This window comes from Sander lucioperca, chromosome 9, assembly GCF_008315115.2.
Source record: "Sander lucioperca isolate FBNREF2018 chromosome 9, SLUC_FBN_1.2, whole genome shotgun sequence".
NCBI lineage: Eukaryota > Metazoa > Chordata > Actinopteri > Perciformes > Percidae > Sander > Sander lucioperca.
Genome location: NC_050181.1, coordinates 21,125,679 through 21,139,512, shown reverse-complemented (window position 1 = coordinate 21,139,512; position 13,834 = coordinate 21,125,679). Strand labels below are relative to the sequence as shown.

The following is a 13,834-nucleotide window of genomic DNA, read 5'->3' as shown; positions in this document are numbered from 1 at the left end:
GGGCTAGGGATGGGATGGGAGCAACAATTGATTCCTGTGTCCCACGCTACTGTGTGACGTTCTCATGAGGGGCTGAGCCCCCCTAAAGGCACTGACGCACAGAGCCGATAATCGGCCGTCTGGCGAGGTCGGTGACTCGAGTCTGTTGGGTGTGTTCCGTGCCGTCGTCCGTTGGAGGAGCCGTCGGCCTTCATTTTGGCCGACCCAACATGCTCAGTCGGAGATTGTATGAGATTAGATATATATGAGATGAGATTGTATTCTGAACGAGCCACCATTATGGCCGGGGAGAAACCAGACCCACGTGACGCGTTCGTCCAATCAGCTGCTGCTTTTCATTTTCTGGGAAACAATCATAAACTGTTAATAGAAACTGTCGGTACACGATCCGTTCTGCCTGCACGATCCGTTCTGCACATGCGCAAAATAATACTGTTTTACAGAGGATACGACCTGCACGATCTGTTCCACGCTAGCCTATGGCTAGCCTCCACCGGGAAGCTAACGTTAGTTTAGCTAACAGCTAATTTGGCTAACCGCTAGCTGACAGCTAGATTCAGTCTAAAATAACGTTAACTCAAACGTAATGGGAAAAGCAGGCTACAGCTAAATTAAGACTTCACAGTAATGACAATAAAGACAAGTATTGAGTGATTGTATTTTAAATGAGCACAAGTAAAGTAGAACTGACGTAACAGCTGTTATATATGTTTGGTGTTTGTTATATATGTCAACGTTTATTTTCAAGTTTTATTTTGAGGGTCTTTTAAAGTTATTACATGCTGTCTCAGCTAGCAGTTAGCCGAATTAGCTGTTAGCTAAACTAACGTTAGCTTGCCTGTGGAGGCTAACGGCAGACCGCTACAATCAGCTAGCGGTTAGCCGAGTGAGCTGTTAGCTAAACTAACGTTAGCTTGGCTGTCGACCAGATCGTGCAGTGTCGTAAATCCTCGTACAACCGCCGACAGAAACAATACAGAGCAGCGCCACCTAGGGATGTCCAGATCCGATCACGTGATCGGGCCCGATTTCCGATCACGTGATCGGATCTGGACATGCCTAGGTGGCGGATGTGGTGGTTTCAGACTCGATCGGAATCGGACGTTACCTCCCGACTCGGATATATATGTATATATATTCTCATTATTTTTTAACACATCTATAGTTATGCGGTGGCCCAGAGTTAGACCCTTTTGACTCCACACAGAAACAGCAACGCGTGCGGCATGACATCACATTGTTGCAGAGACGCTATTGGTTAAATGCCGGCAAAGTAGAACACGGAAGCAGCTTGAAGCGGAAAGCGCGAGTATGTCTGCGGTCTGGAGGTATTATAAAGTTGATGACAACAACATTGCCGTAGCAAACTGTGAGATATGTAACAGAAGTGCTCTGTTTGTTAACAGAGTTGTTGAATGTTAAAATAAGGTGAATTAAATAAAAAATAAGGAACATCCTGGATCTGTTTTTTCGCTCTTTATTCTTTTTTTTTAATATATTATAGAAGTATCGGATCGGGACTCGGTGTCGGTAGATACTCAAAATCAAATGACTCGGACTCGAGGGCAAAAAAACCTGATCGGGACATCCCTAGCGCCGCCTGCTGCTATGGAGACGTATTACGTTTTGCGCACGTGCAGAGCGTACGCTCAAGTCGGCGTCCCCTCAGTGTGTTTTGAGGCATCTTTTTGGACCTCGGGGACCCGACTGATCAGTTCGACTGGCTTTACTGCCGACGGTCGGCAGTCTAGTTGGTGTGTAAGCACCTTAAAGGTCTGATCCTAGGATCGCCCCTGCGTTGAGCGCCGTACTGGTTCGGTGACGTTTCTGTTCCTGGTGAGATCTCCACATTCTTCCCTCCATAGTTTTCCCTCCACGCCTGATGTGCGGCGCCCTGATGTCAGCGGGCGGCCATCTCCAACACCTCCTCCTCCGCGATAACGCGTAAATGGATCCTCACATCCCACAAAAAGACCCTGACCTACTGTACACTCCTCTCACTCGTATTATTCCTCTCTTTTTAATTCCCTCTCCTCCTCCGCCTCTCGCTCGCTCTCCTCAGCAGCGCCATGGCAACACAGGAGATGAATGCCGACAAAGAAAATCCTGACGGCAGGAAAATGGAGGAGGAGGAGGAGGAGGAGGAGAAGGAGAAGGACAAGGGCAGATTTAGCGATGCTTTCTGTAACGGGGCGTGAAGGGAATGGCGATAGTAAAATGCAGAACAGCCTCCGAAAGATTTACAGCAGCTCTGGTGAATATTTACCACCGAGAGAAAGGACTCGGAGGCCATGCAGTGACTTGTCACTAATGCTTCTTCTCCATCCTCTCATCTCTGCTACACTTCGTTCCCAGCTGCAGCAAAGCATGCTGGGAACACAGGCTGGCTCTATTTATAGCCACCAGTGTTACAAGACGGTCCTGGAGTTTTCAGGGACATTGTGGAATATTAAGGGAGCGTAATCCAGGCAGGGAAAGTCGGGGAATATCAGGGAAATCAGTAGCATATTTAATCGTAAATAATCACTTGTTTAATCTGTTCTAAATGTACTTTAAAAGGGACATTTTTTGCAGTTTTTAATGCTCTGTTAATTGTGTTAACTCCCAGCTGCAGCAAAGCATGCTGGGAGGACAGGCCGGCTCTATTTATAGTCAGCAGTGTTACAAGACGTCCCGGAGTTTCAGGGAAATCGTGGAATATTTGGGTTGTTTATTTCAGGCAGGTATACCCGGGGAATATCGGGGAAGCAAGTTCTGCACTGAGCTCGCACATCATCATTGTGCAGGTGGACTCAGACTCCCATGAGGCTTTGCAGCTTTTTAAAGGACCATACATATCAGACCTTCGCTAAAAGTCAAGGCCCTTTTTGGGGGATATAAAAAAAACAGTTCTCAGAGAAGTCGACGCAATTTTGACAAATGTGTATGGATTTATTTCTTGTTAAATCCCCCTGCTCTGGCGTTTCCCCCTCTCATTCCCCACTGCTCTTGCGTTTCCTCCTCTCATTCCCCACTGTTCTTGCGTTTCCCCCTCTCATTCCCCCTGCTCTGGCGTTTCCCCCTCTCATTCCCCCTGCTCTGGTGTTTCCCCCTCTCATTCCCCCTACTCTGGTGTTTCCCCCTCTCATTCCCCCTGCTCTGGTGTTTCCCCCTCTCATCATTCGTCCTGCTCTGGCGTTTCCCCCTCTCATTCGTCCTGCTCTGGCGTTTCCCCCTCTCATTCGTCCTGCTCTGGCGTTTCCCCCTCTCATTCCCCCTGCTCTGGCGTTTCCCCCTCTCATTCCCCCTGCTCTGGTGTTTCCCCCTCTCATTCCCCCTGCTCTGGTGTTTCCCCCTCTCATTCCCCACTGCTCTTGCGTTTCCTCCTCTCATTCCCCACTGTTCTTGCGTTTCCCCCTCTCATTCCCCACTGTTCTTGCGTTTCCCCCTCTCATTCCCCCTGCTCTGGCGTTTCCCCCTCTCATTCCCCCTGCTCTGGCGTTTCCCCCTCTCATTCCCCCTGCTCTGGTGTTTCCCCCTCTCATTCCCCCTGCTCTGGTGTTTCCCCCTCTCATTCCCCCTACTCTGGTGTTTCCCCCTCTCATTCCCCCTGCTCTGGTGTTTCCCCCTCTCATCATTCCTCCTGCTCTGGCGTTTCCCCCTCTCATTCCCCCTGCTCTGGCGTTTCCCCCTCTCATTCCCCCTGCTCTGGCGTTTCCCCCTCTCATTCCCCCTGCTCTGGCGTTTCCTCCTCTCATTCCCCCTGCTCTGGTGTTTCCCCCTCTCATCATTCCTCCTGCTCTGGTGTTTCCCCCTCTCGTTCCCCCTGCTCTGGCGTTTCCCCCTCTCATTCCCCCTGCTCTGGCGTTTCCCCCTCTCATTCAGGGGGAGCAGGGATAATCTTTGAAGCCTTTTCACTCATAAAAATGAAACATAAAGTACTTCCGTTGAAGCATAAATCCCACATTTCTGTAGCTTGTTTCCATACGTTTTCAAGGGCAACTGATTCTTCTTTCTGTGTATCACATGCTCATACACTCTGTAGCTGTTAGCATTTTTACAGACTTGTCTTTTATTGAGCTTTTTGTTGTCGTGTAATTCTGTGACAGCGGTAGTTTTTGGCAGCTAGACAGATGATTCAGTATCCGGTTTTGTTTCTGCAGTAAAATTGTCTGAAGACGCCTTGAATTAACCTTCCCTCACCAAACTCCACCAGACTCCATGTAAATAATCAGTACTTTTAGCGTGTATAGAGTCAGCATATTTCCACCAGACTCCATGTAAATAATCAGTACTTTTAGTGTGTATAGAGCCAGCATATTTCCACCAGACTCCATGTAAATAATCAGGACTTTTAACATGTATAGAGCCAGCATATTTCCACCAGACTCCATGTAAATAATCAGGACTTTTAGCATGTATAGAGCCAGCATATTTCCACCAGACTCCATGTAAATAATCACTACTTTTAGCATGTATAGAGCCAGCATATTTCCACCAGACTCCATGTAAATAATCAGGACTTTTAGCATGTATAGAGCCAGCATATCGCCACATGTAAATGGGTGAATTAAGGGATTATTTCAACCAAACCAGAGTGGTGATTGTTGGAACAGTGGAAAGATGAACCAAGACGGCTTTTGGTAGTTTTATTTAGTTTCTGTCCACTTTGAATGAAGTGTGTTTTACGATGATAAAAGTCCTGATTATTTACATGGAGTCTGGTGTAGTTTGGTGATGGTGATTTCGGGGTTTTTCATGTTAAACTAAAAGGATCTTACTCTTTAACTAAAAGGTCTATCTCTGTAGGGATCCTTTCATAATGTTGTCAGACACTTAGAATAATAATCTGAGTCTGTCAGCAGCAACAACAGAACTTTTAGTGGAGGCTAACTGCCCGTTTACGTTACATTGCAGCTTGTTTCGGGCTCAATACTGGACCAATTTCAAAGATTGCTGTTCCCATCAGTCACTTAGACACAAAAAACATTTGAAAAACAAATCTCTGAATGAACTTCCCTGCCGGATCGAATCAGTCGCTCCACACATCACAGATCAACCACCCTGTCCGTCACAGCCGCGATAAACTCAGCATTTTGCAAGCCCGAGTCTCCTCGCTGCTGACTCATGTTTGGGAAAGGCACTCAAAGTGTGAAGTAGGACAGAAGTCAGCTGGACCAAAACCCTCAGAGAACCAGGAGGAGGAGGAGGAGGAGGAGGAGGAGGAGGAGTGGTGTGAGGTTTCCAGACTGCAGAGAGAAGAGATCAGAGCACTAACTTCCTCTCTGCCTGCGCTCTCTTTAAAAAAAACACACACACACACACAGCCGTCCTCTCGTCAGCCCTGCAGTCTGTTGTTGCCGTCTGCCTCAGACAGGCGGAGGCTGGCCGCCCGCCTGCCACGCTGCTCTCTTTCCGCCTGCTACGCCATGCTCTCTCACCCAGGCAGGTTAATCCGCCCCCAGGGGCGCCTCTCTCTCTCTCTCTCTCTCTCTCTCTCTCTCTCTCTCCCGTCACGTCCTGGAGTCTGACGGTGGGTCACCGGCTACCGCCTACGACCGCTACACCCGCTCATAACTGACGACCTCAGTGCGTCTCCTTTTTTTTTCCTGGAAACAGCGTCTGGTCACCTCCGTCTCTGCAGCCTCGCTGTTTGTGTCTGTGAGGAAAAGGAGGAGGAGGACGGACACACACACACACACACACACACACACACACACACAAGGTGGAGTGAAACCCCCTCCTCCCATCGTCTGCTCTCCAGCCTGCAGCAGGAGCGAGAGGAGGCGACACCTCCACCTTCACAGCAACAAGCAGCATGCTCAGCTCTGTGTGGTACGCCAAAAAGATGGGCCGCCGCATCATGGGCACCCTGAGGAGAACCAAACGGCTGCACCGGCGCCTACTGGTAGGTCACACCTCCTCTCCTCCGCTCCCTCCGCTCCCTCCGCCTCACAAACATACGAAAATAAATCTTCATAAAAGGTGAGGAGGGAGGGGGAGCCGCTGCACCGTAGCGTGAGTCATTTTCTACAAGTGTGTGTGTGTGAGAGAAAGTGTGTGTGTGTGTGAGAGAAAGTGTGAGTGTTTGCTGTGTGTGTGTCTGACCGTGTGTGTGTGTGTGTGTGTGTGTGTGTGTGTGTGTGTGAGTGTGTGAGTGTGAGTGTGTGTGAGAGTGAGTGTGTGTGTTTTGAGACGGTGTGTTTGTGTGTGTGTCTGTTTTGAGGCAGTGTGTCTGTGTGAGACTGTGTTTGTGTGTGCGAGTGTGTGTGTTTTGAGGCGGTGTGTGTGAGAGTGAGTGTGTGTGTGTGAGAGTGTTTGTGTTTTGAGGCTGTGTGTGTGTGTGTGTTTTGAGGCGGTGTGTGTGTGTCTGTGAGAGTGTTTGTGTTTTGAGGCAGTGTGTGTGTGTGTGTCTGTGTGTGAGAGTGTGTGTGTGTATGTGAGAGTGTTTGTGTTTTGTGTGTGTGTGTGTGTGTGTGTGTGTGTGTGTTGTAAATGCATTGATCTGTCCGTCTGCTGTGTGGATGTGACGCTGCTGGATGAGGCAGATGTGGGAAAAGTTGCAACAGGAGTGCTGCTGCTGCTGCTGCGTCACGTAGTGGATCAGGATTCATGCAGAAACCGTCACATCTGGTCCACTTCTTCCCCTCAGATCCCGAAATAGAAACACTCTCATCACACAAATCCCATATCCAAGTGATTTGGTCTCATCATCATCATCATCAGATGCAAAGGGACACGGCGAAAACACGAGGACCGTGTGTTTGCGGGCGTTGGGAGGTGATTGGTTGCTACTGTGAGATCACTTTGTGTGTCTGTTGAACGCTCGGGACTGTACACGCTCGGCGAATGTTCCAGAGCTTTTTCAGCAGCTGTCGGTCGTTTCGGATACAAGAACAGATGAGCTGGAATCTCCCTCCTCTCAGTACCGAGCCCGTCTTTTTCTGTTGGAAGTCCGATTTTTTTTTTTTTTTTTTTGGGGAATCCTGTGCAGTCTTTTTTTTTTTTTTTTTCATGAATCCCCTGCGTGAGTGAACGCCGCGGAGCGATTCACCTGCATAAACAGCAGCATCATGTTCTGGGCAGATGTGTGAGGAACCCCTGCAGTAGCACATGCCTTCGCCGGCGTTGCCTAGCAACCTCCAGGCTCCCTGACACGCAGCGCTACCCCACCTCCTAACACACACACACACACACACACACACGTTAACATACGTGCACATGCAGGGTTTTCCCTGCCTTTGTAAGGCTCAGGCGCAGTTTTTTGGCAACATATACGCCAAATAAACGTAACTAAATGACTTTTCTCAGATCAAATGATTGTCATTGGTCCCCCGTTGACTTCTTTAGCAATGATGTCTTTAAAGGAGACCTCTCACAGTTGTAAACATAACCGTTAACAAGGGTTGGAGCTGTTGGAGCGCCTGTCTCTTTAAAAAAGCCCAGTCTGCTCTGATTGGTCAGCATTTCTGCATTTTAGGGCTGTACCGAATACCATTTTTTGAGTTTTGAAACTTCGGTATTTTCAGCAGCGAATATTCAAAGTTTCAGTGGCAGCGGCTGCGGCAAGGGAAATCAGCATTTCCAACTGCACCTGAAGGCAGCATTATTCCACGGAGAAAGAGAGAAACAAAAGACGAAGAGAGAGATGAAGCGACTGCTTCGTTGTTGCAGGACTCCTGGGCATTTCAGTGCTTGTGTTTTTCGTTTTTTTGTTCCTTCATAGTGTTTAAAACTTGTCCGTAGCAGCGATAGAGGCAGTGATGTTCCCTGTTAGTTACTGTCCGTCCACACCGCCGCCGACTTGATCTTCTAAAGATACAGGAAGTCATTCATTTTTAATGGAAGCTGCTTCTCTCAGCTGCAAGGAGCGGAAAATCTGTCGGCGTCGCATTTTGGGCGTTTTCAGCGACCAGAGCGTCAATCAGAAAGTTGAAAGTAGGTCAACTTTATGGTAATGAGCTATGACGCGGTTCAGCGGCAACCAATCAGAATCTAGACGTCCTTCACGCTGGCTGTTTCCAGAGAAACATACGATGTAAACTTTGGTTCCTACCAAAACATTAGTTCAGAGAAAAAGGAGGAGAAGCTCATCATGGCCGTTGCTGGGTTCCCTATCATTTATGATATTTGCGTATAGGGACCAGTTAACGTTACCTGCCGGTCACATGGTCTCTAAACAGTCCGCTCACGGTGAAGTCCTGCACGGATCAACAGCTGGCGGCTGCTCGCTCTGCCTGCATGCTGCTGCGGTTCAGCAGCTAACGAGCGAGCTAACTGCTAACAGACACCGCTGCGACCAACAACCAATACACATTCTGTCATTATATATGTCATTTATAAAAGGTTTCTAGTGCCAAAGCCTGAAACAGCTTCCCCGTACTTTCTGACCAGCGTCCTCGACCGGGCGCCCAGAGCTTCTTTGCAGCTCAAGTCGGCGGCGGTGTGGACGTACAGTAACGTTACGGGACTCGCCTTCACGGTACGGAGTGACTGTTGTTTTCAAACAGACTTGGCGGGGCGGCCTCTATCTCGCCCAGTAAGAGCGTGCGCCCCATGTAGGCTGAGTCCTTCGGGTTCGAGTCCGACCTGCGGCCCTTTGCTGCGTACCATCCCCCCATCTCTCTCTCCCACCTTTCCTGTCTATCCACTGTCACTATCACATGAAGGGAAAAAGCCCCCCAAAAAAAACAAAACAAAAAACAGACTTGGCGTAAAAAGCATCGGCAAAAGTGACAAAAATGTTAAATAAGCGCCTAAAACTAGGCGGGCAAAAAGTTATTGTGAGCCTAAATTGATATGCAGGTCGAATCAAAATCTGTCATTTAAGTCAAGTACACACTACATACATACACTGTATATAGTGAAACGCAACATTTCACTGTGGCTCAAGTGGTGTCACCAGGGTGGGAAATTAGCCACCAGCCAATGGCGGGTACTTTTTTAAAGTGCCGGGTGACTTTGCCTTGTATACCAGCCACAGTGGCGGGTGACTTGTATACCAGCCACAGTGGCGGGCGACTTTGCATTGTATACCAGCCACAGTGGCTGGCGACTTTGCATTGTATACCAGCCACAGTGGCGGGCGACTTTGCCTTGTATACCAGCCACAGTGGCGGGAGACTTTGCCTTGTATACCAGCCACAGTGGCGGGCGACTTTGCCTTGTATACCAGCCACAGTGGCGGGCGACTTTGCCTTGTATACCAGCCACAGTGGCTGGCGACTTTGCATTGTATACCAGCCACAGTGGCGGGCGACTTTGCCTTGTATACCAGCCACAGTGGCTGGCGACTTTGCCTTGTATACCAGCCACAGTGGCGGGCGACTTTGCCTTGTATACCAGCCACAGTGGCGGGCGACTTTGCCTTGTATACCAGCCACAGTGGCGGGCGACTTTGCCTTGTATACCAGCCACAGTGGCTGGCGACTTTGCCTTGTATACCAGCCACAGTGGCGGGCGACTTTGCCTTGTATACCAGCCACAGTGGCGGGTGGATTGTAAAACATTCCTTGTAATGGATTGGACAGCTTTTGTCAAAGAAAGCTGTTGCCAAGAAACAATGTTTAAATCCACCAGCCATTTTCATATTATACCAACATTTGCAGCATCCTGAGCCAGCAAGACATCGCAACTTTTATTGAAATTTTTTTACAAAAGCCCCCACAAAATCAGGCATTTTGGGCCGCAACAATCTCAAAAAAAGGCCGCGAAATCCTGGAGGGACGGATTAATGCTACGTTACTGAGAGATGAGTCAAACACAGTTTTACCATGGTCTCACAGGCTTTTTTTCACATCATTTTTTATTTGCCTATATTAATAAAATATGTATTAATAATAAAAAATAATGTATTGAAGCAAATCAAAATATGCTAGTGCACTTTCTTTTATAAATTTGAATTCCGGAAAAAGTGGCTGGTAGAAAATATAAGTGGCTGGTGAAATTAGGCATCCACCAGCCACTGTGGCTAAAAAAAGTTAATTTCCCACCCTGGGTGTTACACATTTAAAATATATAAAAACAACATTATATACAAGGTCAAGGTAATTTCATTTCATACCCGCAGGTAAAATTGTTTTGCAGATTAAAAAGAAGAATTCGTTCATCCACATAAAAGACATAAGAACATACAACTATTTCACGTACAAATTTACAAGTAAACAAATAGACATCATGACAGACTGCGCCATAACACATACATATCCTCTATCCATATTAACTGTCAAGTACTAAAACTTCTCTCTTATTTAGGAATTCAATTGCAGCTGGAACAAAAGTATTCTTATAGCGTCTTGTTTTCCATCTCAAAGCCGCATACCGGCGACCAGACGGAAGTAACTTAAAATCATTCCTTAAGGGATGCGACCGATCACTCAAGACAGCACTTGCTTTCCGGTACAGCTGATTTGTGTAAATATTTCCTAAGTTCCTTTGATTTAATCCTATTATCTTACTTGCCCATCTTCACTGACAGGCTTCCATACCACACCACTATGGAAAATGACATAAAAGATTTAATAAAAGCAAGATAAAACAAAGTCAACATACGTCTGTCAATGTGAAATTTGGCAAGTTTCCTAAGGCAACTCAAACGTTGATGACCCTTTTTACAGACCATATCACAATTCAACTCAAATGACAGTTTTGAATCTATCACTGTACCAAGATATTCAAGCAAGCGACAAGCGACATTCGAGACAGGCTACATTTAGTGCACACACATTATAGACTTTACATTAAGTGCAATTACTGCTTAAAGTACAGCATTTAAGAGAGACAAGGGACAGGACAGACAACAGGCAGCAAAAGACAGACAGAGCATTGATTGAGGTAGGATATATATAGAGTTTTAGCAGCATAGAAAACATAATCTGTGAACACGGACATCACACAGGGTGGGGAACAAGCAAACACACTGTAAAAAGAAAGAAACATCCACTTCCTCATAAACCATGAAAGGATCCTTCCACAGATTAGAAAACCAGATCAGATTCTGTAGCTTCTGCTGCATACAGTTGCACATTAATGAGTAAAAAGAAGAAAATACTTTAGTTAATCCACTACAGCTCCTCCATGTTTCAAGATAGTGTGTGTGTCTGTGTGTGTGACACACAGACACACACACAGACTCATACACACACACAGATACACACACACACACACACACACACACACACACACACACAGACTCATACACACACACACACACAGACTCATACACACACACACACACACATACATATACTCATACACACACAGAGATACACACACACACATAGACTCATACACACACACACACATACATATACTCATACACACACAGATACACACACACACACACAGATACACACACACAGAGATACACACACACATACATATACTCATACACACACAGAGATACACACATAGACTCATACACACACACAGATACACACACACACAGAGATACACACACATATACTCATACACACACGCGCGTGCACACACACACACACACACACACTTGATCCATATATATATATATATATGCACATACACAGTATTTTGCTCCGCCTAGTTTTTGCAGCTATTTCTGAATTCTTTGTCCCTTTGCCGATGCTTTTTAAAAAATTATTTTTTTTAAAATTAAGTAATTTTTAAAAATTACTACATGAGACATGCAACAACACAGTCAAAGATATTTGAGTTTTTCAAAATAAAAGCATGTTAATAAACTCTACATCTGGCCCTGGATGTGATTCTCGTTTTCCAGCGTGGCTCTTGGTGAAGTCCGACACCCCTGCTCTAAAAGTTCAACTTTAACTTCTACCAAAGTCTTTTTCTGCTAAGATACTTGTACTTTTGCTATTAAGTACCTTATACAAGACTGCGTGTGGCCCTGCTATTAACCACTGACCCCATTAATTTAATAGCTGTGTGGATTTCTGGCCTGTAAATCTGTGTTATGGTGACAGTGAGGGGTGTGATGATCCGTGCGGCCTGCAGGTGGAGCCGCAGACGCACAGCAGCACACTTTAGGCTTTAATCCTAATCTTCATCAGACGCTGGGAGTCAGGCAGAGCTGCTCCTCTCTCTGTGTGGAGCTGGAGACACTGGACGTGTTAATGAGGACCGAGTAGTGACACAGACCTTAACGCTGAGATGTATATTTATACCATGACACATCCTGGGCAGGTTTATCACATCGATTCGCTCTCAAAACGCTGCGTTTGTGTCCCTGTTGTCATCAATCACGTGGGTCAGTTTTTAGATTTCTCCGGATCGATTCAGATCTCGCCTGCGGGCCGAACTCAGTAACACAGTAACCTACTTTTATTTTTCAAACGACAGCTGCAAAAATATAGATTTAAAACTCTTCGATAACGGTACGGACATTTCAAAAAGGGTAGGATCCCTAAAAGCATTTTGCTTCTTCCTTCCTTCCTTCCCTTTTCGGATAAGAGTATTTATTTGTTTTTGCTTTATTCTGGGCTTTTTCTTAAAGTGAAATAGTTTGTGTCTTGTATTTTAGGTTTTTATTGTTTGGTATGTTCGATACAAAACATTCATTCATTCATTTATAAATGCTTAGAAAACAATGCAGATATTTAGATATTCACAGCAGAATGTGGATCCACATCAATATATCTTTAAAAAGGGTTAGTTTTCCCATTTTGAAAATAAATAGAGACGAGGCATTCATGGATGGATGGGTGGATGGGTGGATGGGTAGATAGATGGGTAGATGGATGGATGGATGGATGGATAGATAGGTTGATGGGTAGATGATAGATGGGTAGATGGATGGATGGGTGGGTGGGTGGATGGATGGATGGATGGGTGGATGGATGGATAGATAGGTTGATGGGTAGATGATAGATGGGTAGATGAGTAGATGGATGATTGATGGGTAGATGGATGGATGCATGATTGATGGGTGGATGGATGATTGATGGGTGGATAGATGGGTAGATGGATAGATGGATGGATGGATAGGTAGATGGATAGATGGATGGATAGGTAGATGGTAGATGGATAGATGGATGGATGGATAGGTAGATGGATAGATGAGTAGATGGATGGATGGATGGGTAGATAGATGGTAGATGGATAGATGGATGGATAGATGAGTGGATGGGTGGATGGATGGATGGGTAGATAGTAGATAGGTAGATGGATAGATGAGTAGATGGATGGGTGGATGGATGGATGGGTGGGTGGATGGATAGATGGGTAGATGGATAGATGGGTAGATGGATGGATGGATAGGTAGATGGATAGATGAGTAGATAGATGGATGGATAGGTAGATGGTAGATGGATAGATGGATGGATAGATGAGTGGATGGGTGGATGGATGGATGGGTAGATAGTAGATAGGTAGATGGATGGGTAGATGGATAGATGAGTAGATGGATGGATGGATGGATGGGTGGGTAGATGGATAGATGGGTAGATGGATGGATGGATAGATGAGTAGATGGGTGGATGGATGGATGGGTAGATAGATGGTAGATAGGTAGATGGATGGATAGATGGATGGATGGGTGGGTGGGTGGATGAATGGATGGGTAGATGGATGGATGGATAGGTAGATGGAGAGATGGATGGATGGATAGATAGACGGGTAGATGGAGAGATGGATGGATAGATAGACGGGTAGATGGATAGATGGATGGATAGATAGACGGGTAGATGGATAGATGGATGGATAGATAGATGGATGGGTAGATGGGTAGATAGGTAGCTGGATAGATGGGTAGATGGAGAGATGGATGGATGGATACTTAATTCATCCCGAGGAAAATGTTAGGCATCCAGTAGCTTAGACAACCTAACCCACCAAACACACATACACACATATATCTCACACA

At 46.3% G+C, this 13,834-nt stretch overlaps 1 protein-coding gene across 13 annotated transcripts in view; it reads left to right on the top strand.

The window, feature by feature from the left end:
• Positions 1-13,834, top strand: part of LOC116052734 (discs large homolog 1-like protein) — a 186,833-nt gene that overhangs the window by 102,905 nt on the left and 70,094 nt on the right. The window contains exon 1 of one of the 13 annotated variants that reach the window (XM_036005218.1): positions 5,685-5,887. The exons of the other annotated variants lie outside the window; for them this stretch is intronic. Coding sequence (XP_035861111.1) covers positions 5,798-5,887 — 90 coding nt within the window. The 5' untranslated portion in view covers positions 5,685-5,797. Of the gene's footprint in view, positions 1-5,684; positions 5,888-13,834 lie in introns of those variants that run through there. 13 annotated transcript variants of the gene reach the window in all.